The sequence below is a fragment of the Drosophila subpulchrella genome, chromosome X (genome assembly GCF_014743375.2).
Source record: "Drosophila subpulchrella strain 33 F10 #4 breed RU33 chromosome X, RU_Dsub_v1.1 Primary Assembly, whole genome shotgun sequence".
In the NCBI taxonomy this organism is placed as follows: domain Eukaryota; kingdom Metazoa; phylum Arthropoda; class Insecta; order Diptera; family Drosophilidae; genus Drosophila; species Drosophila subpulchrella.
The window spans coordinates 14,052,397-14,079,637 of NC_050613.1; the positions used below are offsets into that span (position 1 = coordinate 14,052,397).

General features: G+C 43.8%; 9 protein-coding genes across 9 annotated transcripts; 8 read left to right on the forward strand and 1 right to left on the reverse strand.

The window, feature by feature from the left end:
* Positions 1–427: 427 nt before the first annotated feature.
* LOC119558040 lies at positions 428–2,948 on the forward strand. The gene is made up of 2 exons (XM_037871187.1): positions 428–517; positions 2,055–2,948. The coding sequence occupies exon 2, from the start codon at positions 2,079–2,081 to the stop codon at positions 2,946–2,948; it is 870 nt and encodes a 289-aa protein (XP_037727115.1). The 5' UTR covers positions 428–517; positions 2,055–2,078.
* Positions 2,949–4,096: 1,148 nt separating this feature from the next.
* LOC119555858 lies at positions 4,097–5,837 on the forward strand. The gene is made up of 3 exons (XM_037867498.1): positions 4,097–4,224; positions 4,321–4,398; positions 4,454–5,837. Exons 1-3 carry the CDS (start codon positions 4,142–4,144, stop codon positions 5,835–5,837), a joined length of 1,545 nt encoding a protein of 514 aa, XP_037723426.1. The 5' UTR covers positions 4,097–4,141.
* Positions 5,838–6,862: 1,025 nt separating this feature from the next.
* Positions 6,863–8,472, forward strand: LOC119555859 (trichohyalin). The gene is made up of 2 exons (XM_037867499.1): positions 6,863–6,932; positions 7,625–8,472. The coding sequence occupies exons 1-2, from the start codon at positions 6,863–6,865 to the stop codon at positions 8,470–8,472; spliced, it is 918 nt and encodes a 305-aa protein (XP_037723427.1).
* A 3,839-nt stretch (positions 8,473–12,311) lies between these two features.
* On the forward strand, positions 12,312–13,098 carry LOC119558168 (probable serine/threonine-protein kinase irlA). Its single transcript, XM_037871431.1, has 2 exons — positions 12,312–12,366; positions 12,437–13,098. The coding sequence occupies exons 1-2, from the start codon at positions 12,312–12,314 to the stop codon at positions 13,096–13,098; spliced, it is 717 nt and encodes a 238-aa protein (XP_037727359.1).
* Positions 13,099–15,343: 2,245 nt separating this feature from the next.
* Positions 15,344–16,347, forward strand: LOC119558059 (stress response protein nst1). Its single transcript, XM_037871210.1, has 2 exons — positions 15,344–15,425; positions 15,548–16,347. Exons 1-2 carry the CDS (start codon positions 15,365–15,367, stop codon positions 16,345–16,347), a joined length of 861 nt encoding a protein of 286 aa, XP_037727138.1. The 5' UTR covers positions 15,344–15,364.
* Positions 16,348–16,724: 377 nt separating this feature from the next.
* LOC119557297 (retinitis pigmentosa 1-like 1 protein) lies at positions 16,725–17,877 on the reverse strand. The gene is made up of 2 exons (XM_037870005.1): positions 17,805–17,877; positions 16,725–17,746 (listed from the first exon to the last, which is right to left on the reverse strand). The coding sequence occupies exon 2, from the start codon at positions 17,654–17,656 to the stop codon at positions 16,901–16,903; it is 756 nt and encodes a 251-aa protein (XP_037725933.1). The 5' UTR covers positions 17,657–17,746; positions 17,805–17,877; the 3' UTR covers positions 16,725–16,900.
* Positions 17,878–20,751: 2,874 nt separating this feature from the next.
* Positions 20,752–21,855, forward strand: LOC119558034. Its single transcript, XM_037871178.1, has one exon. It carries the CDS (start codon positions 20,869–20,871, stop codon positions 21,853–21,855), a length of 987 nt encoding a protein of 328 aa, XP_037727106.1. The 5' UTR covers positions 20,752–20,868.
* A 1,126-nt stretch (positions 21,856–22,981) lies between these two features.
* LOC119555860 lies at positions 22,982–23,452 on the forward strand. The gene has a single exon (XM_037867500.1). It carries the CDS (start codon positions 22,982–22,984, stop codon positions 23,450–23,452), a length of 471 nt encoding a protein of 156 aa, XP_037723428.1.
* Positions 23,453–23,955: 503 nt separating this feature from the next.
* On the forward strand, positions 23,956–25,112 carry LOC119557940 (estradiol 17-beta-dehydrogenase 8). The gene is made up of 2 exons (XM_037870952.1): positions 23,956–24,112; positions 24,179–25,112. The coding sequence occupies exons 1-2, from the start codon at positions 24,070–24,072 to the stop codon at positions 24,883–24,885; spliced, it is 750 nt and encodes a 249-aa protein (XP_037726880.1). The 5' UTR covers positions 23,956–24,069; the 3' UTR covers positions 24,886–25,112.
* Positions 25,113–27,241: the final 2,129 nt, after the last annotated feature.

Consider the following 27,241-nt stretch of genomic DNA (forward strand, 5'->3'; position numbering starts at 1 on the left):
TGATAATGATAAGTAAGAGAAAAGGTAATTTTTATTATTCTGTTTTTAGTTAAAAATTTATTTAAAAGAATTTTGAATGTATAATGCAGAATTGCATTTTTTGCGTAATACAAAAAAATACAAATATGTTTATTCTATTAAGGGCCGGTTTCTCGAGCCCCTGACAAAATTCCATATAGCTATCGGTACAAAAATGTCAAAGACCAGATAAACTTGCCGTAAAAGCAATTCGCTTTTCTTGACTCTTTTATCTTGTCCAAATGAGAAACAATGAAAGAGTGCTATTAATCACAAAATTAAGCTGTAAGGCTCCAATGCAGCTGTATTAGCTGTTTAGGTTTGTTTGCTTGAAATTGGAAAACTTCACCTTAGTAGGCTTTGTGAAATCAGCTGTCATTTTATCTAGCCGAAAAATACTTGGCAGGGATTCAGAGTCTTCAGTGTTATCAGTGTTATCTCTCTCATTGACGCTCGAGAAAGCAAGGAATTTATCTGTCCGAGAAATGCGCCCTTAGTGGTAATACAAACTGAGTAGTATAAATAAATATAAAGAAAGACCATCTCAAGTCTGTAAATTAATCTCATGATAAATATTAGCCAACTTTCAACTGAACAGTTTTTCCACTCGCAAATATATTAATGGCGTAAGGGCAGGTTTTGAGTGTTATTCCTTAAAGACTACTATGATTTGTACTAATAAAAAAAAACTATATCTACGCCTGTCCATAAGGGCTGTAAAAATCCGCAATGTACTACAACTAAAAATTAACAAAAATAACACAAAGATTGATTACTTAAAATCCCTTATTTAAATAGGATGTAAAGGGTCTTCAAATGCAAATGCAAATGTAACAATGGATTTTTACTATTAATCAATAGGAAAGAAATTAAACAGAAAATTAAATTACTTTTTTAATTGCCTCGCAATCTCTAAAACTTATTATTGTTATTTAAAACGGAATAAGTAGACAAATATGTTGCAGATAAAAAATGTTTTGCAAGTTCAGGTAGTATGCAAATTGATCAGTTTTCGCAAAAAAAAATTCTTCGGTGACCTATTTATAACGAGTCTTAGGATACAGAGCTTCGTCAAAACGGGTTGATTATTATGATAAAAAAATTGAAAAATAAGTAAAGGTTCTTATAAACGAAATAGGTATATCTCTGTATTCTCCCTCTGAATTTAATTGGTATGAAAATGAAAAATGCCTGGCAAACTCGGCTAGAGTCTGCGACTTGATCGCATGTGAAACATGAACCATCTTTCAGTCTTTCACCTGCAAAATTCAGAATTTGGCCGGTCGCGAAGCCACTTTGCTGGCAAATTAATCACGAGAACGAAGCCCTAATTCGGGGTCTATCAATCAGCGGTGCTCTAGGCCCCATACCATCGCACCTACGAGGTACAGCTACCCCACCCATGGGAATCCACACGGGACATTGGGTATATGACCGGTGGCCGGGGATGGGATGCGACCACTTCGCATGCGTCGCTGACTCCGAGAGCAGGTCCATCGTAAGTTCGGATCGGATCGGCATCGGCCCTTGACTTCTTGACTTCTCGGGTTGCCAGCCAGTCTTTCAGTCTTCTGGTCTCTTGGGAGCCTGGGTTCTTTGCGTGTCTCTGATTGTTTTGTCATTAGCATGACCGGCGCGCTTTTTTGGGCCTTTGGTGATCTTCGACTTCTTGATTCGGCGACTGTTGATTTATTCAGCACTCTTTCTTTTGTCCCGCCGGCGGGTCACTGACTCTCGTTTCTATTTTTCTATTTATCTATTTTTTCACCATATCTATTTTGTTGAAGACTTTTTTCCACAAATTTCGCCACTTGAAATTATGCCGACATCGACCGCAATTATGCCCAGTGTTCTTCTGGCCCGAGTGGGCTCTCTCTTTGTGGCTTTCGGTTGGGTTCTAGATTCTAGATTTTGGCCAGAACTTTTTCGCATAAAAACCTAATGCCGCCGCCGCAGATCGTACAGTTCGGTTTGGGCCTTGCTTACAATTAGGATCCGGTCGCCAGTAAATCTTTCATTTCTCTGTGCACTTTCAGTTGAGAAAAGTCAAACAAAACAAGATGTCCAAGTTGGGAGCTATCTTGGTGATGGGCCTGTGCCTGTTTGTGGCCTTGACCTTGGCCGAGCCACGCCTTCAGCGGGGTCAACAGGGGCGGGGTCAGCAGGTGCAGTTGCAGGGCCAGAGGTCGCAGCACCCCTACCTCTTCCTGACCATTCCCAAGGGCCGCGCCAATGCAGGCGCTGTGGTTCAGGGCTTCGAAATCGTCGAGGAGGAGGACGACCAGGACCAGGATCTGCAGGATGACGACCATGAGCAGGAGCACGATGACGTTGAGGAGGACGATGATGACGAGGAGCCGGAGCACCAGCTGGGCCTGAACTTTGCCCGCAGCGGTTTGGTTTACCGCAAGAACCAGGCCATCGATGACGAGCAGGATGATGACCAGGATCAGGTGCCGGTTCAGGCTCAGGTCCAGGGACAGGATCAGCTGGCCAAGAAGCAGATGATGGTGCAGCGTGACCAGGCTGGCGCCATTATGGTGCCCGATGGCATCATCGAGATCGAGGGCCAGAGCGTTCTGGACGAGAAGACCGGCAAGGCGGCCCTCCTGGTGCCCCGTGCCGCCCTGGACGCCATTCCCGATGGCGCCGTGGTGGCCCTGATGGAGCGATCCGCCTCCGCCGGCGACGAAATCGAGGAGGAGCGCGCCAACCGCGTCGTTGTCCGCCGGCGCAAGAACAACGGACGCCGCAACATCCGTCGGCGGGGCATCAACACCAACAACGTCCGACGCCGACGTCGTCCCGCCCAGCGTCGCCGTCGAGCGGGCGGCAACCGCCGGCGCAACGTTCGCGTCGTCCGCCCCCAGGGCGGCAACCGGAGGCGTGGCAACCAGAGGCGCCGCGGCCAGGTCGTCCTCCAGGGCTGAGCTACAGGAGACGGCTGAGGTACCCGTCACCTAGTTCTATATAGTATTATAGTTAAGATCCACTCCCGATCAGGACACGAACTTTGAGAAACTCGATAACGATGCGACAAATAAAATGTGATATAAAAAATATATTTTGTTGTTTTATATGGGTGTATTATGCGAGGGAAGCCATGGTAGGCCTATCACTTTGCCAATAAAATTCTAACTCCTTCCTCTTCCTTCATTCTATAAAGATGTATTGTTCCTCTGATATGATACATTTTTCAAAATTAAGATTTTGTATAGATAGATTTTGCAACACATTTTGTTATACTAGAGCAAGGTACTTAAATTTATAATATGTGTAGTTAAGATCCACTCCCGATCAGGACACCATCTTTTAGACACTCGATAACGATGCGTCAAATAAAATGTGTTAAAAAAAAACATATATATTTTTTGGTTTTTTTTTAGGATTGTTGATGGTAATTCATTATTCTCAAAAACATTCATAGATCCTCTAGAAATATTTATTTCCCCAAGATTTTTATTGAATAACATTTTAGCGAGCTTATTATTTCGCATTTAGAATTCCAAAAAAAAAATCTTTAACCCATATACTCTAACATTGTAAAAAATGATAATATAAATGAAATCACTTATACCCTAGAAATATTAATTTTCCTTACTTGATCATTGATATTTAATGAATTTTTTACAAATTTGTTCTTTTATTATGCTCCTAGCGGTTAGACAACCGCTTACCTGACAACCTAGATAACTAAATTGACTTCATTTCCATTACAGTGAATATTAAAATATACTGTAATTCCCCAAACTGTTGAACGGCCCAGTTGTAGAAAGTTCAACAAAAAATGTTAGCAATTGAGAGAACGACCCTAAATTATTCCTTTTGAATTTTCAAACAGTTGTGACGACAGAAGAACAAAAATATTATTTCCAAATTGATTTTAAAATAAATAATGATTTCTGGTGATTCTAAAATATTACATAGTTGCCATTGCTTTTTAAGGAAATAGGGTGACAACTCTGGTTTTCAGCAGATAGGTTTTATCGAATGACAATTGCTAACTCAGCAACCCGAGAGTTCTTGAAAATTGTTATGTCTGACAATTCAGTTCGACATTTGGTATTAATCAACCTGATCTGAGGCTGTTAAGACATCCTGAAATAGTAATTTTCTTCACACGATGCCACTTCGGTCGAAAGTCGAATTTTGCACTCCCACGAAGGGCCAGAAGAAGCGCAAAAGGAATTCCGAGTGTTTTGACAGGTAGGAACGGTGCAGATAAATCAATTTTCAGCTGAACAACACGAATATTTTCCGTACATACTCATGGGTTTTCTTATATTTATTTTATATATTTAGTGCCCTTGTGCCTGTAGAAGGACCAGAAATTAATGAACCCGTGCAATCCGACACCTCCTCGGAACTTCTTTCATCCTGGTAAGGCCTCCTTAGTATATTAGGTAAATAATTAAAATTTTAAAACCCATTTTAGTGCCCCGATTTCAGAACCATGGCCAGACACTTTTTGTCTTGAGGGTGTCGTATTAAATTTTGGTATCCAGGGGAACACCGAACCCGTCCACATGAAATCCGACGCGGAGCTCATGCCTCCACCAAAATCATGGATTGTACCCAAGGCCCGACCTAAAATGAATACTGTGGAGCCGAACGATGAAATAATCCCGAAAAATGAAGACGACGAATCCAAGGACGACGAATCTGAAGACGGCGAATCCGAAGACGGCGAATCCGAAGACGACGAATCCGAAGACGAAGAATTTGAAGACGAAGAATCTGAAGACGACGATGAGTCCGTTGGTGCAAGGCAACTGAAAGATCCTACGCCAGTTCGAATGGGATCCGTCCCTCCAAGGCCCCAGGATGAGGCCGCGACTCAGGAGTGGCTGCAGGCTTGCAATAAGACAGTTTCCGAGCAACTGTTACATCTAGTAATTAAGGAGAGTGCCAAGCCATCTTCCGTAGACCCAGGATCCGTTGACCAGATGAACCAGATGAAGCCCCGAAGTTCGGGAAAGTCTGGGATTGTGGTGGGTGCCGCGGAGAACGCGTGGCATTTTAGCTACCTACTTCGCAACGGGGACTTGGAGGATAGCGTGGACCACTACACCTGGAAGTACGGGGATCCCGGGGCCAATCGACTATTGGACACGTGGAACGAGATATACGGCTCCGAGACGGCAAAGGAGTTGGACAGAACGTTGGTGCTTGCGCCCTTGCCAGTTCGTCAGGAGCAGAGCCTCCAGAAGTCAGGGATCCTAGGACGTCCCACTGAACGCCAAAGCGAGCCCGTGCGCTTGCGCCTGGAAATGACGGTCTGCAGACTGTTTTGTACCCTGCAGATGCACAGACATGTGGATCTTGAGACGGCCGTAAGGAGCCTCGACAACGCCGTCCACAGAAGCGACGTGGGTGTGATAGAAGTCAGATTCGAGGCCCCGCAGATAGGCTGGATTTGGGATAATGGCACAGTCATGATAATAGACGGGCGAAATAAGGACGATTTAGTCGAAGCCCTACAGGAAATAGTAGCCAAGACCATGGGCAAGGAGAATTTCCAGCTCGATCCGAGTCACACGCTGCTACACCTGCGTCTCTACTCCGGCGCCTTCTTCCCCTGGAGCGTCGACTTGCAGGAGTTCAGTAAGGCCCACTCTCCTTCTTCGGATCTATGCCTTCATGATACGAACTTTGTCCACTACGTGAACAAGAATATGCCCGGAGTGGCAGCCAGACTCCATGAGTCGGGGCTGTTCACCGGGTATGCCATGACCACGGATGAAGTGGACGAAATGGTGAGGCAAGTGTACCTTCTTTCGGCCAACTATCAAAAGCCCGAAATCGAAAACGTTAAATAAATAATTAAATTTTCATAATTCTGCGTGGAAACAAATTCTATTTTCATATTTTTTTTTTCTCTGGGGTACGGCTGCTTTTTACGATTTCAGAATTTCGAATAAAATTGATTTTAAACGGACGACTATATCATAAAGCTGCCATAGGCTCGGAAAATAATTGAGAACATAAAAAAAGGGGCCCTGTTGTTTTTGATCATTCTTCCTTCTACTCCGCATTATTTTGAAGATTTTAGAATTAAAAATTTTTCATAGAAACTATCGCTATTCTTATATTTAATACTTTTGATTTTAGGGTTTCCGTAACATAAGTATGATTTTATTTGCATGGCTTAGGCTGGAAGTTTGGTTCTCAAAGTAGTGTCCTTTCTTGTTTTTCTGTAATTTAGTAGATTTATATTTTAAGTATAAGAAAATGTTACAAGGAAATGTAAAGTCTTTTTACGTGTATTTGTATTTACTGGCAACTAGAGTTTAAGTTTAGAGGCTAATGAAAATTACTGATTGTTAGTTGCATTTCCAAGCAAATACTTTTTGTAACTCCAGTTAATTACTCCACTCTGTGGGGAGGAAATGCCGTTCGCAGAGTGTGAGCTGAGGAAAATCGAGAACTGACAGCCAAAGAACTTCTGTTTTGGGCCAGATTCCGGGGGTCAATCTCGACTTGACGTCAATCAATCATCGGCTGCTCGGCGATGGATGGAAGAATGTTTTTGGCGAAAGAGATGGGAAATTAGCATAAAATTCGTACGCTTCTGACCCGCGACCCGGTTCACTTTGACCCCGGGCGAACTTTGGCTAATAGAGCTGGCCCAAGGAGGGGAAGCTCAGGGGCTAATGGGGATGAGGGGCGGATTTGACAGCTATCGATCAGCTGGACGGGCTCCCAAGTGGCTATATAATCCCGGGTCGGACCATCAGTTGTCAGTCAGTTGTGAGTACAAACTCAGAGACAACAAGTGATTTAGCCTCGATCCAGATTCAAGGAAACCGCACTCGTAATCCCGAGAAGGAAAGCCATCTGCAAAATGCATTGCCTGCTTCAACTGAGTCTGGCCGTGGCCCTTTGCGCCCTCTTGGCCCCATCCGCCACCTTGGGTGAGTCCTCCAAAATCTGGTTAATATATCGAGAAACAAAGGGCCCAAGCCCTCTATACCCTATTAAAAAAGAACCTTCTGATCTCTGCCATCTAAAGCGAAGACAAAGCCACACTGTGACAAAAGGTGCTGGTCTCTGACATCATTACTATCTGTAAGATAAAGTGTCTTTTTTGTGTGAATCGTTTATGGGGTTAACACACATTTTCAAACTAAAACCATATTTTTCGAAATTTAAAAAAACATTAAAAGTTTGGGATGTATTAAGTTGCAAAACATCTGCATTTTAGAGCTAGCAAAATACTTTCTACTACTACTATATGCAAACATCTATAAGATCTTTTCTATAGCAGAACTATTATTCATTTTTTATTAAGCACATTTCATCAAACCCTTTATTTGAAGGACTCTGCTATGATTTGTTAGCTAAAAAACATTTTCAGAAATTTCAAGTACTATTCATTTTGGAATTAAGTAATTGCAAACATCAATACACACTTTCCCATTAGCAGAACTATTTTTTTATTGAGTAAACTACATTTAAGCTTGCATTTATGGTTCGTCACTTAAACTATACCAAAATGGTAATTATTTCCTTCAGTCTAGTGAGATCATTCGATATTATTTCGTAAGCATTACTAGCCTTACATATATTTTTCAAACCTTAAAATATAACTTCATTCGATGTCCAGGCGAACGCCGCAATGTTTACCGCCTGAGTGGCCAGCGCTCCTCAGAGCTTCCTGCGGAGGCCCGCTTCACCTCGTCGATCGCCAACAAGCTGACCGCGCTGAAGGGCGGCACCTCGTCGACCACAGCGACACCCACCTACTCCACCTCCTATACGCCCACCACCTACACCACCACGGAGACCACGGAGCCCACTGGACCCACCACTGCGTCGGGAACCTACGTCACCACCACAACGCCCACCACCGATACCACCGATACCACCAGCGACGACAGCGCTCGCGCCTATGCCCCTAATCAGGATGAGGTCAACGACGAGGACGACGAGGAGATGCCCCGATCCTTTGAGGAGGATGACGACGACGATGCCGGCGGCCTGGAGGACGACGACAACGACGAGGACGACGAGGAGAGCTTCTACGTGGCCGCTCCCTCCGCCGGCGGCAGCAGCAACGCCGTGCAGCAGCCCTCCTCCGCCGACTCCTCGGCGGTCCGCCCCTCGGAGCTCCAGTGGCGCCAGTTCCAGCAGGAGCAGCGCAACCGCCGCCGCATCCAGCGCCTCCAGCGGGAGCACAACCAGAGGATCAGGGCTCTACTGCGGCGCCAGCGGACCGCCGACAAGCGCAGCCAGCAGCGATTGCGCCGCCAGCGCCAGAAGAACCGTCGCCGCATCTCGCAGCGGCAGCGACGCAACCGCAACCGCTCAAGGGCTCAGCGCCAAAGGCAGCGCAGGAACAACATGAGCCGCCGCCGCCGGCAGCAACAACAACGCCAGCGCAGGCACCGCCAGCAGCAGCGACGCCGCCTGATGCGCCTCATGCGCCGCCGTCGCGGCAACCGTCGCGGTTAAGGATCAGGATCCCGGTGCCCATCCAGATCTAGATGTATTACTATTTCTAGATCCCGAATGGACTCGATCCCGATCTCGATCCCCAATCGATCCGAGAACCCCCGAATAAACTGACCTTGTATGCTAAACAAAATCTTTTTTTTTCAATTATTAATCATCATATGTGGGAGAGGAGTGATCCTAACTGGGGATTATCAATGGTACTAACATTGAAAATGCTTTATTTCAATCAAAAATTATGAAATATGATAAGATCTATAAAGATCATTGAAAGCATATTATCCAAAACTAATGAGGATGGATCATGACAAATATAAGGTAAAGTCTGCTAGGATCATTGTAAGTAAGCAATGAACATAAAGAATGAAAAATATGGAAATAATACAAGCCATGGGTCTTTTGGTTCCTAAGTTAGGAATCCCAACATTAGGAAGAAATTCCTAAAAACCACCTAAGAATGTTGATACTTTATATCTGAATTGTTCGATATGTTGAGATAAGCATATGAACCTCAAAGAAAAGCAGTCTTTCAGAGAGGTTATTATTTAAAAAGTCTGCCGTTCAATGGAATAATATTTTCTAAAATCTTATTCTCTGTTGTTGCATATTTGATATTTATTGTATAAATTGCTAGAAATCAGAAGCAAATCTCTACACAGAGAAAATTCTGACGTTCTCATCTGAGTTGAAAATGTTCTTAAAAATAGAACGACATTTTTAAATAAAAAGGTTTTTAAGGTTTATCAAGTTGAATTGGCGGTATTTAAGTACAATGTATGTATAAATAAACCATTAGTTCCTTAGTGTATACTTATAAAAAAGTTGTTAAATAAACTCTATTTAACTTTTCTCTTCTCACCATTTCGTTCTACTATTGACACCAAAATGTACTTACAGGGTTTTTAAGAACGAATGTTCTCAATTCAAGGACAATGTTCTCAATTCAAGAACAATGTTCTTAGATAGTTTTCTCTGTGTAAGTACATAAAGATCACTGTGCGTATGGTAAGAACAATATTAAACAAGGAAGAACGCTATAGTCGAGTACCTCGACTATCAGATACCCGTTACTCAGCCAAAGGGACCAAAGGAAAATTGAGATATGCAAGCAGCAAATGCGCCACCTACCGGCGGTAGACAGATTTAAGCGTTGCGGGCGTTAGAGTGGGCGTGGCAAACTTTTTTTTTAAATCAATCGATAAGTATTGACAAGACCACTACATTTCAGTTAAAAATTTTTATATAGCATGAAAATTGTGGGCGCCACAGATTTGGGCGGTTTGTGGGCGTTAGAGTGGGCGTGACATATTCGCGTAACAAACTTGCGCTGCGCTCAAGCCTACGGAATCTAAATCTGAAATCCCATTTCTCTACCTTTGATATTTTTCGAGATATCCGCGTTCATATTTACGATTTTTTGAAGTTTGTGGGCGGTTTGTGGGCGTAAAAGTGGGCGTGGCAAACTTTTTTTTATCAATCGATAGGTATTGATGAGAACAATACATTAAAGTTAAAATTTTTATTCTAGCATCAAAACTGTAGGAGCCACAGTTTTGGGTGGTTTGTGGGCGTTAGAGTGGGCGTGGCACTCTACTGAAACAAACTTGCGCTGCGTAAGAAGCTCAGGAATCTGCACGCCAAATCTCAATAGCCTAGCTCTCATAGTTTCCGAGATATAAGCGTTCATCCGGACAGACAGACGGACAGACGGACGGCTAGATCGACTCGGCTAGTGATCCTGATCAAGAATATATATACTTTATGGGGTCGGAAACGCTTCCTTCTGCCTGTTACATACTTTCCGACGAATCTAGTATACCCTTTAACTCTACGAGTAACGGGTATTTATTATTTATTGTACTCTGTTGCCAAAAGTTTAAAACTTAAGGTACAGGGAGGAATCGGCCATAGTTGCTAAGACTTTCGGCCGGACTAAATTGTATTTACAGGTTTACTTAATAACTAGAATTTTACATATGGGTGGGAAGAGAAGGAGATTAACAATTTAAATGAGTTGAAGTAGGTTAGCTGATTTGAGAAAGTTAAGAATTTGCTGGATATTTTCATATGAAGGGTTAATTAAGAGATCAGATAGTTTTATATTTGAGTTACTAGGTCTATGTGTTTGAAATGCGGTGCAGTCGTTGAGGATATGTGAGATCGATATGGCGTCTGTGGTGCAGAATCGGCATTGGCTGTTTATTGGCTGGGAGAATCGGTATTCGTGTGTCAGTTTTGTGTGTCCTAGCCGAAGCCTAATGATCTTGGTAATTTCTTTCCTTGGCAAGCTGCAAAGTTGTGTGTTTTTGGCGTAGTTGTTGATGCTTATCATCTCTGGGTTAATGGCTTGGTACCAAGGGGATGCTTTCTGTTGTAGGTTTGTGTTGTTTTGAAGTATATTCGTTTTTAAAAGTTTGTTAATGTCCGTGCGGTTTAGATTTGGGATGGAAATTAGGGGTGATCTTGTTGCATCTTTCGCTGCTGTGTCGGCGCATTCGTTACCTTTGATCCCAATGTGACTAGGGACCCAGAGTAACATGATTTTTGGGGAGAGTTTTATGATTAAGTCCCGGATCGATGTAGTGTAAAATGACACGTTGTTACAATTAAGGACAGCTTCCAAGGTTGACAGTGAATCGGAACAAATGCAGGTTTTACCTCTTTTCTTCTCGGCTATTTTAACAGCTTCCAGAATCGCGATTGCCTCTGCTGTGTATACTGAGGAGTAAGTTGGTAGGACAGCTTGCTTGATAATTTCCTCTTCTGTGGTAACTGCTAGCCCTATTATTTCTTTGTTTTTGGACCCATCGGTATATAAGAAGGAAAATTTCTTCTTTATAAGGTTGTGTTTGATGTCCAGGAACTTTTTCAGGTAAATATCTTTGTTCGTAGTCGATTTTTTGGCACTGCTTAATTGGATATCTATTAAGCTTGTGTCCATAAGCCAGGGTGGTTTTATTGATTTGGGCTTGTAAGGAGCTTGGGTTGGGATATCGAGGTGTTGGCAGCTATTAATGCATTGGTTGATGGTAGAGTTTCTGTATTTTTTATTTTTGTTTTTGGAGATCCGCTGTATGATTTGGTTGAGCGGGGTATCTTTGGCCTGAAGAATAGTGTATAATAGGGTATAAATATGGGTTGTATAACAAATATTACAGTACTTATTCAAAGTAATCAAAATTCAGTTGCCCATGTAAAATCTACAACTTTTCTTCACGACGTAGACCAAACCCCTTAAAGTCTCGTAATATCGGAAACTTCTTTACTACAAAACGTGCGAATTGTAGCTCTTTCTCGGAATGGCTTTCTTCGCAGAATTCCCCGTGGGGTCAGTGCTTCGGTGGTTCATTGACACCTCGCCTCCACTTTCGCCCTTTGGTACTGGTACTCAGAATCTGAGATCAGAATCGAATATGAATATGTAAATGCCGCCGATTCGCGAGCTGTATGCAAATGACTAGCGGCGATCGATCGGAAGATGGCTGGGGTTACGGGTCAGATCGCGATTATTTATGGCATTATGCAAAGCGCTTACAACGCCAAAAAACAGGCCCTTTCTGGGCCCTTTCTGGGCCCTTTCTTCGTAGGCCTACAAACTAGCAACTAAATGGCCAAAGACTAACTTTGTCTCTCTTTCTCCACTGTTACATGTCTTTTTTTCCGCATGTTCCTCTCTTTTTACAGCCGGCCCCCTTGTTGTAACCTCTTGTAACCCGAAAAGGGCCATGGTTACATATAAATATGCCGGGTCTCGACCCAAGAAGTCAGTCACAGCAGCCCAGCCATCCAAGAGATACTCAGATCCCAGCCAAGCTAAGGATACAAGGAAAAACCTCGAGATGCATCTGATGAAGGGACTTTTAATGGTTGTGTGCCTGGTGGCCTTTGCCAGCGGTGGGTGATCTTAGGGATCTTTCCCCTCTTTTTAAAAGCAGTTCAATAACAATAATATTTAAACCCACAGCCAAGCCCCAGCAGAACTTCCAGGTCTTGGGTCGCCAGCGGGATGAGCCCGCCGCCCAGGGACGCCTCAGTGCCACCCAGCTGACCGATCTGCTAAGCAGCCTGAAGGGCACCAGTAGCTCCACCACGGCGGCTCCCACCACCACCACGGTGCCCAGCACCACCACGGTGACCACCTCGCCCACTGGACCCACCACCTCGACCGGAACCTCGACCAGCACCACCACACCCACCACCACCCCCACCACAACCGGCCGCCAATTCCAGCCGATCGAGGAGCAGGAGGACGACGATGAGGAGCAGGAGCAGCAGGTGGACCAGCACCGCTTCCAGCTGGAGGATCAGTACGAAGACGAGGAGGAGGAGCAGCACCACCAGGTGGCCCGCTCGCAGGCCAGCCGCCGCCGCCAGGTGAACGCCCGCCGTCAGCGCCAGCGGCTGCAGCAGAAGTACCGCCGCCGCCAGCAGCAGCAGCGCCGCCGTCGCCAGCAGCAGCAGCAGAAGCGCCGCCAGCAGCAGAAGCGTCGCCAGCAGCAGCGCCGCCGCAAGCAGCAGCAGCAGAAGCGTCGCCAGCAACGCCAGCGCCGCACCAACATGCGCCTGGTCAGCCGCTTCCGCCAGAGCACCCCCAACCGGAACCGCGTCGTCCGCGTCGCCGCCTAAGTCCTTGAATCCCCCTGTACGACCCTGAATAAACTGCATTGATACCATAGTCATTCCCGGCTTTAAAAACGGATTAGGGATGGGAAGCTGGAGTCGGGGTCACCAGACTTTACTTACAGGATGGGATCGAGGGCACCACTCCAGGTTACCAATCTATACAATCAACAACACCTCTTATGAATCATCTTCTATGAAATGGGATAAGAAATGAGGAAATAGGAGTCGGGGTCACCACTACAGGAAACTAAGCATTACTACCAGGAACATCTTTTATAGACCATCTTTTAATACTAATCTCTAATATCACGAACATCAGTTGTGGAACATATTTTATGGAATGGGATAAAAAATGGTAATCGGTGTCACCACTTTATGTTACTAATCTTCAGCATCAGGAACATCTCTTATGGATCATCTTTTAACATATATTGTATGGGAAATAAAATCGGGGTCACCTTACTTGACTTTACTTATAAGAACATCTGTTATGGAGCACCTTTTGTTGAATGAGAAGGGAAACGGGAATCGGGGTCACCTCTCCAGGTTACTAAACATAATATTCATAAGCTTCATTTATAGATCATTATTTATTGATAGAAATGAGAAGTGGGAATCGGGGCACCACTCCAGGTTACTATACTTAAATATCAGGAACTCCTTTTGTGGAATATCTTATAATGAATGGGATGGGAAATGCGAATCCGGAGCACCCCTTTTGGATAAGTAATCTTCACCATCAGGAACATATTTTAGGGATAATAATAAATAAATGAGATGGAAATGGGTATCGGTGTCACCACTTCACTTTACTATGAGGCACACCGTTTGTGAATCACCAAATATTAAAAAAACGACAATCATATCTCATATCAGCTTAACATTCAAAATATAAAAATCCATTTTATAAATCCATTATACAAACGTGCGAGTTGAATTCTTGGAAGAATTTCCCCATTCGGTAGCTATATGAAAATCTATAAAAATTGGCTTTATTTCCGGTACTATGCATGGACCTTTTCTCAAAGAGCTATGAAACGATGACTAACTGTTTTTATCGGCCTCATTTTATTATAAGTTTTTGTAAATGTTTTTATGGGTCTTTTTGTGGAATGAATCTATATAAAACTGCTGGGTCTCGAAATCCCAGAGTTGAGTCATAGCACCTCCGCCATCCAAGCTATTATTTGGACCTCGGAAAGCCTAAAGGAAATAACTAATGGTTCTGTGCTCAGTGGTCCCAAAAATCTGCTTGAGTCTCTGCCTATTTCACAATCCAACAGTCGAGAACTTTCAAAATAAATATTTTAAACTATCACACAGCCACACCTGTTATTATGACAATGAATGAAATACAATTGACAATATTTATGCCATTTTATGAAATGGACTGGGGTAGGGATATTTTTATTTGAGTAAATATTGATCAAAGCTCTCCTATTGGTCTCGTACAACAAAATATTTACTTCCATAAAAAAATTGTCTCTATAAATTGTAAATAAATATATTTGAAAGGCAGCTGAACAAATAAAAAAAAGCAAATACTTTTATAAAATAAAAATATTATTTTTATTATTATTATTATTATACTGATGGTATATATTTAACCGATCTTTAATAAAGTGATATATCAAACATATACCTTTGTCATTATTTAGGCAAATAAAGGTTGAAATTTTAAATAGAAACAATATTACAAAATTAATATGACTCCATTTATCATATCCCAGAGCTTCTAGTTGCTTTATGGAAATTAAAGAATAAACATAAATCATAAGAATAGGATAATTGGAATGCTTTAATCTTTGTTATTCTTCATTGATGTTCCGTAAAATGTGCCACTGCACTCAGTTATGAAATATTATACTTTTTGTTGATAACTAAGTTGTTCTATTCAGAATCGGTTTTTATCAATCACCTGCAAATTGATGCGAAATACTACCGCGAACTTTGGCTAAAAAATGTCGCGCGGGTCAAACTAGTTCAACGATCGCCGAGCGGTCAACTAAATTTATGCAAAAACTTTGGCGAATGTGCAAATTTGCGAAAAAAGAAATGATAATGAGAATTATGGTCGCCAAATCTTGGTTGGGTTGTTGTTAGATCAGTAACTGGAGCGTTGGGTATATAACCCCGGCTGGCCGCTGGCAATATCACAGTCCACCGGCGACCATCCCTCAGGCACAGTCCCATCCAATCCAATCGAGTCTCAAGGCCTAGTCCAGTTAGTCCCAGGAAAGTCTCAGGAAATACTCAGGAAATCCCCAAGATGAAATTCTTCTACGGAGCTCTGCTTGTGCTGGGCACAGCCATTATTGCCCAGGCGGCTGGTGAGTCAAGATTTCCATTAAAGGGTTCTCTAAAAGTGCCAGATCTTTCGAAGACACCGATGAAAACATTTCAAATTAGTTCAAAATATCATGGATTATTGTTAATAACAATCTCTATTTAGTGGCCCGATCCAACGATGAGACCGACAAGGAGTCCGCCCAGCAGACCAAGTACCGCCTGTTCAAGCAGCCCGTGCAGATCGAGGCCCGCAGCTTGCAGCAGCTGATGGCCCTGAAGCAGCCCGCCTGCCCACCGACTGAAGAAACAGGATCCACGGAGACCTCCACCCCCGAAACCTGGACTATAACGACCAAGCCCACAGGACCCACCTATAACACTGCCACCTACAGCATAACCTCCGAACCCACCACTGATTGGTCGAGCGAGGACGAGACCGCTCGTAAAGCGAGCTACCACAACCAGGTGAACGAGGACGATGACGAGGAGTTCGATCAGGAGGAGGAGGAGGAGAAGTACCTCAAGGATCACGATGACGAGCTGGAGGACGAGCACGAGGATGACGAGAACGAGGGTTTCCAGCTGGCGGCGCCCAAGGCCTCCTCATCCACATCGGTGCGCCGTCGTGGTGGCTCCACCTCGGGCTCCTCCAACGATAACCTGTCCAGCAGCGAGTTGTTGCGCGAGATCGAGCTGCGCCGGCAGAAGGAACTGAACGAGCAGCTGCGCAAGCAGCTGAGCGCCGCCCGCCGCCGCTCCGCCAAGAACCGCCGCCGTGCCCAGAACAACCGCCGCCGGGCCATGCGTCGCCAGCAGCAGCAGCGCCGCCAACAGTCCCTCATCAACCAGAGGCAGCGCCAGGCGCTGAACCGTCGCCACATGAACGCCCAGCGCCGCCAGCGCCGCAACAACCGCCTCAACCGCCTGCGCCAGCGCCGCCGCCACAACCGTCGCCGCAACTAAGCGAAGACCCCTGACCCACGACCCGAATGACCTCCATGACAATCGGTTTCAATAAAGCAAATTTATAAAAAAAAAAGAACACTCCCTTATCACTTTCCGAGGGCTCGTCAAGAAGTCCTTGACAGAACAGCATCCCAAACCAAGCACTTCTCATTATACTAAATTACTCACACAAATGAAGGACAAGACTGAGGCGTACATGGCTAGATCGACTCGTCGGGATCATTAACATACTTCATGGGGTCGGAAAAGTCTCCTTCATTTCGTTGCAAACTTCTGACTGAAATCAAAGGGGATAAAGTTGGTATATATATTGTAAGGAAATAGATTAAAATAAATAGGTAGGACTTTAAGTTTGTATGTTTATTCATTTTCAAGACAAAGAACTGTCCGTTTTTTTATTTAAAGTGTAATAATTGTGGTGATTTGTCAGGTAAGGGGAGTACTGGCGTGGCGTAGAGATGACTTATAGGCATAGTTTAAGTTTGAGAAGGATCCACATCTTTGTCAAGGCGAGCAGGAGTTTGGCGATGACTATCTCCTGGTCCTTGTCTTATGGATCCATTAGCTTTGGTTTCTTGGCCGGTGTAGCGAGCGAATCGTTGTCCGTATCCTGATATTTGCGCTTTGGCAAGGAATTTCCCTCAGATTGTTTTTGTTCCTCCTCGGATTGGCGAAGAGCTTCGGGAGGAGCTTGTTCCTCCAGGCCCAAGTCTTCGCCCAGCTGACGGGTGTTGTTCTGATCCTCGGATTGGGGAAGAGCTTCCGGAGTAGCTTGTTCCTCCAGGCCCATGTCTTCGCCCAGCTGACGGGCGTTATTCTGATCCCCGGACTGGGGAAGAGCTTGCGGTGGGGCTTGTTCCTCCAAGCCCATGTCTCCGCCCAGCTGACGGGTGTTATTCTGATCCCCGGATTGACGAAGAGCTTCCGGAGGAGCATGTTCCTCCAGGCCCATGTCTTTGCCCAGCTGACGAGTGTTATTCTGATCCCCGGATTGGCGAAGAGCTTGCGGTTGTTCCTTCAGCTCAGGCGTAACACTGACCTGCTTATCAGAGTCGGGTTTCTTGGGGGATTCCCCGTCCTTCGAGTCCTTCTCGAGGCCCTTCACATAGGAGTTGGAAGGCGGTTCCGCCTTGATCTCCGGCTTCTCACCCTTGCCGGAGGTAGCCGCCGTCTCGGGAGCTGCAGGTCCGGGCTTCAGGGACCCGGTGGCTATGGGTATTTTTGGAACCGCCGCGTTCATGGTTGCTTCGATTTCCTCCTGTTCGTCGATGGACTCGTGGCTCTCGAGGTCGGGCATATCGGCCATGTCGTTCAAGTGTGCAAAGTTTCTGCTGGATGAAATTTTTGTAATACGTCGTCTCGGTGCTCCTTGCCGCTGCTGAAAACCACTTAACACCTTGATCCAAGACCCCAAATAGGTTAATTAGGGTTAATTCAAGTTTATAAGCGCTTACTTTCAGTGAAATCCAATTTCCAGTTGAGAAAATAAATTTGGCATTCAATATCTTGACCGACTTTTGACAGACACTTAGTATGAACGCACACGATTGGGGTTTGCCAGAATCAGGGTTGCCAGACTCCTGCAAGCTGATAAGCTTTTCGCTTATACGGGCACACTTATCATTTCAGTAACGATTCTTTAAAGCAATCCCTTGACTGGCCTCCACTCATCTTCTGCCTGGTTTGACAACTTGATGAATGGTTTTCAGCGGCTCTCCAAGGATTATGGTAGAAATCCGAAAAGTGTTCGATTCCAATGGGATCGTCGCAAGGATGTTTTTGGGGTGGCTTGTTACAATGCCGAAGCCACCCATGGAGTCGCTGCTTCATCCTGGGGCCTTGGAGGGATTGATCCCAAACGAACTGGCGTAGGATTTTTCAGTTGCGTTGCACCAACTAACTCTTCGTAGTCTTCATTTTTGGTGATCATTTCATTGTGCGACTCCACAGCATTAACTTCCCGTCGGGCCTTGAGTACAAAACATGATTTTGGTGGAGGCATGAGCTCCACGTCGGATTTCTTGCGAATCGGTTCTGAATTCCCCTGGATGCCAAAATTCAATTCCACTCCCCCTCAAGACAAAACTTGTCTGGCCATGGTTCTGAAACCGGGGCACTAAAATGGGTTTTAACAATTTTCGATCGATAAATCCTCAAGGGCTTTCAATTTAACTTTTTATATTTACTTTATCTTATTTAATATTTCCTTAACTTCCTGAAATATGAGAAAAAAAGAATTTTCAGGTTTGCACGCCCATGGATTGCAAATTAAGCAACGAGCTTTAAAGCATTCAAAAAACGTATTTTCTAAGGCAAATAAATGGGATTCAGATTTTGTCAAAAGTACAAGAATCAGTTTTTAGTTAAAAATACCATTTTTCTTTCCCGTTTTTCGATCGTAGTTTGGCCAAATCAAGGCGTACAACTAAAAGAACGACTGTTTTGAGCAGCTTGCTAACTATGCTAACGATCGCCACCACATTAGGGAACATTTATTTTTTGACCAATTTTCGCACTTTTTATGGGGCATCGGCATCATGTTTTTTTTGTGAAAAATGTGAATAAGTAAAATTTTCCAGGCTTGAACGCCATTGGATTGGAAATTTAACAACGAGCTCAACGATGTATGACATTCCTCGTTCTGACGTTTATTTTCTTTATAGCATCAAAAAAACAGATTTTTTATGGCAAAAAAATGGGATTCAGATTTTGTCAAAGATACGAGATTCAGTTTTTAGTCAAAAATACCATTTTTCTTTCCCGTTTTTCGATCGTAGTTTGGCCAAATCTGTTTGAGCAGCCTGCTACCTATGTTAACGATCGCCATCACATTAAGGAACATTTATTTTTTTTACCAATTTTCGCATTTTTTATGTGGGGGTGAAAAATTAAAGATTTCCAGGCTTAAACTCCAATGGATTGGAAATTAAACAACGGCTCAATAAATCCACAAATTGCATGAATTTGTATATAATTTTTCAATTGCGTTGCAAAAGTGTAAACTTTGTAAGTTTGCCAGACGAGAATTGTGAACGCCCTCTATTTCAAAACATCGTTGCAGGAAATTGACGTTCAAAAGAAAGATATCTTTTAAATTTTTGTATTGCTCCAACATATAATCTAGGACTTTATTAACTTCGCTCTCAGACCATCGCTTAGTTTTGAGATCCCTGGCTCGCTTTCTTGAGGGTTTTTCATCCATTGAAATTGTTATTCAATGATTTTGTTTTATAGAAGACAAATTTTTTTCTTTTGCATTTAAAATTCAAATTTGTTTCTTTCTTTATGTTATCCAATATAGTATGTGTATATGTTATCCAGTAGAAGGTAATTACTATGTTTATATTGAAAAAACTTGAAAAAATCCGACAAAAAACGGAGACATGTACACTTTTAAAGTTGCCAAACAAGACATATTTGGACGAAGTCCATGGTAAAAAAGATTAAGTTTTATTTATAGTGGCTTTGCATTGTTAGGCCGTTAACAGAACTGCGCCTGAAATTTGAATTTCAGTTCTGACCAACGAAAGTAGGTTCATGTTATTCGCTCAATTTAAAACGCTTCAATATGATGTTTAATATTCGCTAAAGTATGTCGCCAATAACATATTAACTTGTTGAAGAATTAAAGCCAACATAGGTTGTCAATTTCTTAATGTCAATTCTTTTAACGGAGTGCCGATGTTCTTGTTTAAAAGACTGAAAATTGATAACGTGCCATATAAATTCTTAGATATTTGGCACCAATACGAAATTAATTGTCTTTGACCTACCTTTCCATGTTCTAAACTTCAAAACTAGAATGAATTTCAATATGTATGTTCATCATATAATCAAATTATATTTGAACGAATATTTATAAATATTGTTTCATAATTAATATTTTTGTTACAATATACAGGTACCTTTTTAAAAACCTTCAAAGTCGCGAGGCACAAGTTTTGGCACTTTGTGGGTCACTTTCGCAGGCTGTGAACCACCTTCGACCCGGCAGCTTCAATTAGAAATCAATTTCAATGGATTTTCACTTTTTTTCAGCCCACTCCAGCGAAAGCCCAAGGCGCTGCAGAAACCAGAGAATCCGAAAATCTAAAAACCCAAAACCCAAAATCCAAAACCGAAAACCAGAAGACCAAAACCCAAGCGTTCCGCTTGACCAAAAAGCCCATGGGATGACCGGCAGAATGATGACGGCGGTGAATTTGGAGAATATACAATATAGCTGGCAGCGATTTGCCGATTTGAGCCACCACAGCACAGATCAATTGAATTTCAATTGTGTACACAGCTTTACCGTTTGGCACTTACGGTCATTTGCATTCCACAGCGTCCATTGGATTATGCTGGGACTATAAAAACCCTCATTGCCGGCCGATAGAGTATCAGAGCCTGATTGTCCAGCCAACGGCGAGCAACGCAACCATCCAAGTGATTTTGGTCCACCCCGAAAAGTTCTCTCCCCAGCCAGAGTAGTTTCCAAGGAAGCCAAATCGCAAGAAGCATCTTAGCAGAACCAAGATGAAGTTGAACGCCATTGTGATCCTATTGGCCTGCTGCCTGCTGTTCGCACAGGCGGCACCCGAGAAGAAGAACATGTCGCAGAAGTCGCGCCTGGTGGAGCAGGATGCCAAGGTCGGAGGAGTGGCAGGAGTGGCAGGAGTGGCCGGTGTTGCCGGTGTGGCTTCAGGATCCTCCGCCACCGCCGCCAAGGATCCCTCCAGCGGCCGGCTGTTCCTGAAGAAGTTCCTCACCTTCAAGAACCTCTTCAGCAGCAACAACCAGCCGGTGATCCCGATCATCATCACGGGCGCCGGGACGGGATCGGGCACGACCACGAGTCCCGGGACCTCGCCCACGGTGACTGTGACCTCGACGGGCACCATTCCCTCGGCCACAGGCACCATCACAACCTCACCCACCACACCCACGACCGCAACATCGCCGACGGCGACGACGACGGCGCGCCGAACGGTGATCAAGGGAGCCCGCTATGGCAGCCAGGATGACGACCAGGAGCAGGAGCCGGAGAAGGACCAGGAGCTGGAGCAGGAGCAGGAGCAGGAGCTCGAGCAGGCGGCCCAGATGCCCGCCCAGGCGTATCCCGCCGACCTGATGGACGAACAGGCACTGCAGGCCGCTTTGGCTGCCGGCGCCCAGGAGTACGAGGTGGTCACCACCGGGCACGAGCTGCAGGGCACCGGCGGAGCCTCCGGCGAGGGGGCCAAGGCCACCCAGGGCAGCAACACCATCAGCCTGAGGCGCAAGGGCGCCCGCCGCGGCCAGGTGATCAGCGTCCGCATTCCGCCCAGGTACCGCCGCTACTTCAAGAACGGCCAGAAGGTGATGCTCAACACCGGCCGTCGTCCTGGTGGCAAGCGCCGCGTGGTCCGCAAGCGGGTGCCGGCCAAGAAGGTCAACCGCAAGAACAACCGGAGGCGCAACGGCAACAAGAAGAACCGTCGCAATCGCAACAAGAATCGCCGCACCCGCCTCACCGCCGTCTAAGGATCAGGATTTCAGGACTCGAAGAGGGGGATCAGGGATCGGGATCTAGATCTTGACCGCAGTATCCGGCCCTCCTAGCAAGAGCATTTTTTTTTTCTAATTTATTGTAGCCTAACTTGCGACTGCCGCACTTCCTGCGACAGGATATACCTAAATAAAGCCCTTTTCAGAAGTATACGATCTGTTTATTTATCTCTTCTTAGTCTCTGGTGATTCAAAAGGGATTTACACACATAAAAGCTTAAAAATTCAAAGTTGAAATTAGTCAATAAATAATAAATCACATATTTATTTGTATTAATATTCAAATAAATTAATCAAATATAAATGAGCACAATAAATAAATATTTTCCAAGGTCCTTAACAATAATATTATAATTTAAAAATAATTGAAGAAACTTAAATCGTTCTTTGAATATGTAAACCCAGTTAAATACAAAACAATCTCCTGATATTTTCAATTACAAAAATACTAGTGGTTTGAAAATGTGAAAAAAATAAATTAAAGGACCTGGACTTTAACAAGCAAATAAATTCAAACTCATTTATACATAACCACATCATCAAAAAATCCAAGAAAATTGTAGAATAAATTACGAATAATAAAACAATAATAAAGAAATTTCTAAACCCAATAAAACATTTCAAATTTGGGAAATGCTCATAAAATACAGTCATTTTAGAGTGTACGTATTTTTTAACTTACGAACTTAATTTGTCAAAGAGAATATTATGTTATTATCAAAAAAAAAGTTCTCCGAATTAATTGCCAGTCCGTCGAGGCCTACGATCCCTGATAGGTAACAACAAGTTATTTTAAGCCACAATTTAACCCACATTTGCGCACATGATCTACAAGATCTGGGGTTACAGCGATCAAGTACCCAGCCGAAGATCAGCGATCGTTGATCTCCAGAAGCAAAAAATAAAGGCAAATATAATTGTTTCTTCTTATTCTTTGGCCAATCTCCTTTATGGGCATAGATTCAGTGGAAAAATGTAGTGAAATGTGCGTACTTGACCCACATTTCTGGGCACAGATCACCAAAGAGATCTGATCGTGACGAATGATGGGGCACATTTTTGGGTATTTAAGCGGCAGTTTGGCCCGGGGCAATGGTCAAACATGGCTGGACAGCGATTTCTGATCGTACTGATCACGGCTTCGATCTGCTGGGCCTCTTCGATTCCGGGGATCTCGGCCAAGAGCTGTGGATCGAGGCTCCAATTGCGATCCCAAAATGATCCCATCGATCTCAGTGGGCTGAGCGAAAAGCAGCTGCAACAACTCCTCCAGCAGTTGGCCAAATTGCAGACAACGAAGGAGGATGGGGATGATGCGGATCTGGCGGAGGATGAGGAGGATCAGGATAAGGATCAGGATTTGGAGGACCCCGAGAACGATCACCGCGGTGGAAGTCGTCCGTGGAACCGAGTGCAGCGCATCATCCGACGACAACTGGTGAGGATACCCAAGAGATATCTGAAGAAGTTCCTCAGGCAGTTCGGATTGGCCAGGAGTATTGGTTATAGCGATCTCAGGAGCACCAATATAATGCCACAGCCGGAGGAGTACTACCTAATACCATTGGAATGAAATAAATGAGAGGAATATACACGCATCTTGAATATAAAGTTATTTTCGTGGCACTCTTTTGGGCATTATTTTAGATCAATAGACTCGCAAGTCTTCAGAATTCATCTGCCGAAGCTTTCTTAAAGATCAAAGCTATAAAGTAAAATGTATCTTGATGATCTTTACTTAGAATATTTTATTTAAACAAATATTATTTACCTCTCTTACGTATAATATAAAAGTTTTCTTTTTATTTTCCATTTCCATCCTTAATTGAATTTGATGGATCTTAAGTATTGTCAAATATACCTTCTTTTGACAGATATGTAAGCCTAAAACTATGTTTTAGAGATGTAAAAATAAATTGAATCTTGTTGTATAGCTTTTTTATGATCTTTGGACTTGTCGAAAGTTTTTTTTATCAAAGATATTGTGTTGGTTCCACCGAAAAGCTCTGCCAACGATCATTAGGTTAAGCTTTTCACCACTAATGTTTAACTTGTAGCCCATCAGCTTTTGAACAGCTGTTTACCGGCGATAATTCTCAATGACTTTATAGTTGTCACACGACGATCAGAGGGAAAACAAGTGAAAACTTCTGATTACGGAGTTATTTGTGGATCAGCATTGGAGGCAGAATGTCGGCGGGAGTACTAGCTGGAAAAGTGGCCTTGGTAACAGGTGGGTGTGGGCCCCATTCCAGGGGAACTCTAATAATTGTAACTCGAATCCATGTTTATAATTGAGGTGCCGGTTCGGGAATCGGACGAGCCACCTGCCGCATTTTGGCCAGAGATGGAGCCAAAGTGATCGCCGCGGACCGCAATCTCCAGGCGGCCCAGGAAACCGTCCAGGAACTGGGATCGGATCGTTCCGTCGCCCTGGAGGTCGATGTCTCCTCCGCCCAGAGTGTCCAATCCTCGGTGGCCGAGGCCCTCAAGAAATTCCAGCAGGCCCCCACCATTGTGGTCAACTCCGCCGGTATCACTCGCGATGGCTATCTCCTCAAGATGCCCGAGAAGGACTACGATGACGTGTACGGGGTCAATCTGAAGGGCACCTTCCTGGTGACCCAGGCCTTCGCCAAGGCCATGATCGAGCAGAAACTGCAGAACGGCAGCATTGTGAACCTCTCGAGCATCGTGGCCAAGATGAACAATGTGGGCCAGGCCAACTATGCGGCCACCAAGGCAGGCGTGATCTCCTTCACAGAGGTGGCCTCCAAGGAGTTCGGAAAATTCGGCATCCGGGTGAACTGCATCCTGCCGGGCTACATAGACACGCCCATGGTGGCGGTGGTTCCGGATTCCGTGAAACAGGAGGTGGTGAAGCGCTGTCCACTGGGGAGATTGGGCCAGCCGGAGGAGATCGCCGAGGTCATCGCCTTTCTGGCCTCTCCCCAGTCGTCCTACGTCAATGGGGCCGCCATCGAGGTCACCGGGGGTCTCAAGTGATTGGGGAAAATGGAAAACAATACATACAACACCACTTTTATAGCTCGAAGTTCCCTGAAACCTTACCCATATAAATACAGGTAAAATCAATTCAAAATACAGCTGGAGTTCCGAGTTATGAAAGATGGATTGTATATATTATAGGGGTGGGGCCCAGAAAATTGCATTTACTTGTCCAGCCATCCGGTGAAATTTTTTTTGATTCTAAATATATGTAGCAATTATAACAGGTGTTTTTATTTTCCATACTTTTGCCGAAAGGAATACCTTATTACATAGTATATGGTTTCCAAGTAACAGAAACTTAAGCCGAATTATTAAATAAAATCTATAAACATGTTTGCCAATCAGAACTTTGACCCTATACCTGTATCTGTTGTCTCCGAAATATAACTACGCCATCTATGGGTGATCTTTGTATTGCATAGCAGAGCTTTTTAGCCCAACGATACTATCGTTTAAAATATTTGACATTGTTTTATGTTATCAAATAAATTTACATTTAGTAGAGGCTTGAAATAAATTAAGTTAGTTGCAATTTAAAAAGGTTCTGTAGTATAAGAAAATATACATATGGTACACCTTTAAAATAAATTCTTTAAGTTAATTTTCCAAAAGGTTCCTATATTTTAAAACAGCACACCATAATCAGAATTTAATTTCTTTGACAATGCCTAAAGGTATGCCAGAAAAAATTCCCAAAGCCACTTTAATGAAATTTCTTGTGGTAGCCATTTATTTGATTGATTATCCCTATCTCCATGTGTATACAGTTTCGATCAGCAGTTCGGAACCAGAAATCTATGCTCCACTTGGCGAAACCACCACGATATCCCGTTCCCATTTCGATTGACCACAAAGGACCATCGAAGTGGGAAACGGAATTTGCGACACGGCTTGTTGTGGTTTATCGACGGGGCCTTTGGGTGGGTATTTGGTATTTGGACCCACCGAAATGTACAATATTAATATATTTCACAATTCCCCAGCTGCTAATTAACTACGTCGCTCACATACTCACACACACAACACACACACAGTCGCACGGGGAGATATATGCATGTCAAGCGAACCACACACACTCACACATATGGCTGAGTGGCTGGGTGGTTGGGTGGTGCAAAGGGTGGGTTTTCCGCCTCTGTGGTCGTGCGTGCAATTTAAATAATGAAGACATTTTATTAATTCAAGAAATTCAACTCTCCCATACTGGCCACGCACACAGAGACACAAAAGCACCCACACACTCACACATAGAGCAGCAATTACAGTGGCCACCCGACATTAAGCAACCTCCAACCACCGACACCACCGCACAAAGGGGCACACAAAACTTGCCAGCCATTCCGGGGTTAGGGTCTATGGGCGGAAAGGCCACCCGCCACCCACCGAACCACCCAACCACCCAACCACCCAACCACCAGCTGCTAGCTGGTGCGTTTCCCATTTCCTTTGGTTTTTAGTGCATAGTGAAAAACAAAACATTTGCTAATCATATGAAGCGACCCTGGGCTGACGCTCTTCTTATGCACTCAAAAAATTTACTTATATTTATCACAGTTAACAGATGCGCATGAAAAGTAAGGAAAACGATCCCTCTTCAGGGAAAACTATAATATATACATATAACTATATATTGTTCGTTATGAAAATGATTGAATTGTTTAGTGTATTTTCTTAATATTTTATAACAAGCTTTTAAAAATTAAAATTGTATGAAATTTAGATTCTTAAATTTTTCCTTATATTATTATATTACAATTTTTATAATTGTTTAATTATAACTTTTATAATATCTAATGCTGTTTCCATTGCTTAAACTTTAGAGTAAGCCTTACCAAAAATATATGGATATAAATATATAAGAATATAAAAATACCTGAAGTAGTGTCTAATTGGACTATAAGATAATTCTTGTTATTGCTACTATAAATGTAATATTTATTTACTAAGTGATTGCATTACTTATATTTGTACATAAAAAATATGATCTTTTTGATCTGTAATTTCCATTACTCAAATGATTTTTCCGAGTGCATTCAACCACCTGTCCCTGTCGCTCCTTCGACCACTCTCTTTGTAGCAATTAACAACGCAGTGCGACACAAGCGGCGACGACAAGCCAACACTTGAGCCATAAACCAGCCCAACACGACCCCCGGAACGACCCCAAAAAACCCGAACCAGAGCCCCGAATCCCCATAACCCATAACCCATATCCCACAGCCCACAGCTCACATTCCACAACCCCACGCCCAAAAAAGACCATCGACTTCGGAGCGACCAGCGCTTTGGCACTTGCCATATCTCATGTTAATGAAATCGTAACTCTTCGGGCGCCTCGTGTCCGTTTTTT

Excerpts from the sequence above, each read along its gene's own strand:
- LOC119558040 (XM_037871187.1), top strand. The coding sequence starts at position 2,079 with ATGTCCAAGTTGGGAGCTATCTTGGTGATGGGCCTGTGCCTGTTTGTG.
- LOC119555858 (XM_037867498.1), top strand. The coding sequence starts at position 4,142 with ATGCCACTTCGGTCGAAAGTCGAATTTTGCACTCCCACGAAGGGCCAG. Across the intron at positions 4,225-4,320 it reads AATTCCGAGTGTTTTGACAG|TGCCCTTGTGCCTGTAGAAG; the intron begins GTAGGAACGGTG and ends TTATATATTTAG. Across the intron at positions 4,399-4,453 it reads TCGGAACTTCTTTCATCCTG|TGCCCCGATTTCAGAACCAT; the intron begins GTAAGGCCTCCT and ends AACCCATTTTAG.
- LOC119555859 (XM_037867499.1), top strand. The coding sequence starts at position 6,863 with ATGCATTGCCTGCTTCAACTGAGTCTGGCCGTGGCCCTTTGCGCCCTC. Across the intron at positions 6,933-7,624 it reads GGCCCCATCCGCCACCTTGG|GCGAACGCCGCAATGTTTAC; the intron begins GTGAGTCCTCCA and ends TTCGATGTCCAG.
- LOC119558168 (XM_037871431.1), top strand. The coding sequence starts at position 12,312 with ATGCATCTGATGAAGGGACTTTTAATGGTTGTGTGCCTGGTGGCCTTT. Across the intron at positions 12,367-12,436 it reads CCTGGTGGCCTTTGCCAGCG|CCAAGCCCCAGCAGAACTTC; the intron begins GTGGGTGATCTT and ends TTAAACCCACAG.
- LOC119558059 (XM_037871210.1), top strand. The coding sequence starts at position 15,365 with ATGAAATTCTTCTACGGAGCTCTGCTTGTGCTGGGCACAGCCATTATT. Across the intron at positions 15,426-15,547 it reads CATTATTGCCCAGGCGGCTG|TGGCCCGATCCAACGATGAG; the intron begins GTGAGTCAAGAT and ends ATCTCTATTTAG.
- LOC119557297 (XM_037870005.1), bottom strand. The coding sequence starts at position 17,656 with ATGGCCGATATGCCCGACCTCGAGAGCCACGAGTCCATCGACGAACAG.
- LOC119558034 (XM_037871178.1), top strand. The coding sequence starts at position 20,869 with ATGAAGTTGAACGCCATTGTGATCCTATTGGCCTGCTGCCTGCTGTTC.
- LOC119555860 (XM_037867500.1), top strand. The coding sequence starts at position 22,982 with ATGGCTGGACAGCGATTTCTGATCGTACTGATCACGGCTTCGATCTGC.
- LOC119557940 (XM_037870952.1), top strand. The coding sequence starts at position 24,070 with ATGTCGGCGGGAGTACTAGCTGGAAAAGTGGCCTTGGTAACAG. Across the intron at positions 24,113-24,178 it reads AAAAGTGGCCTTGGTAACAG|GTGCCGGTTCGGGAATCGGA; the intron begins GTGGGTGTGGGC and ends TTTATAATTGAG.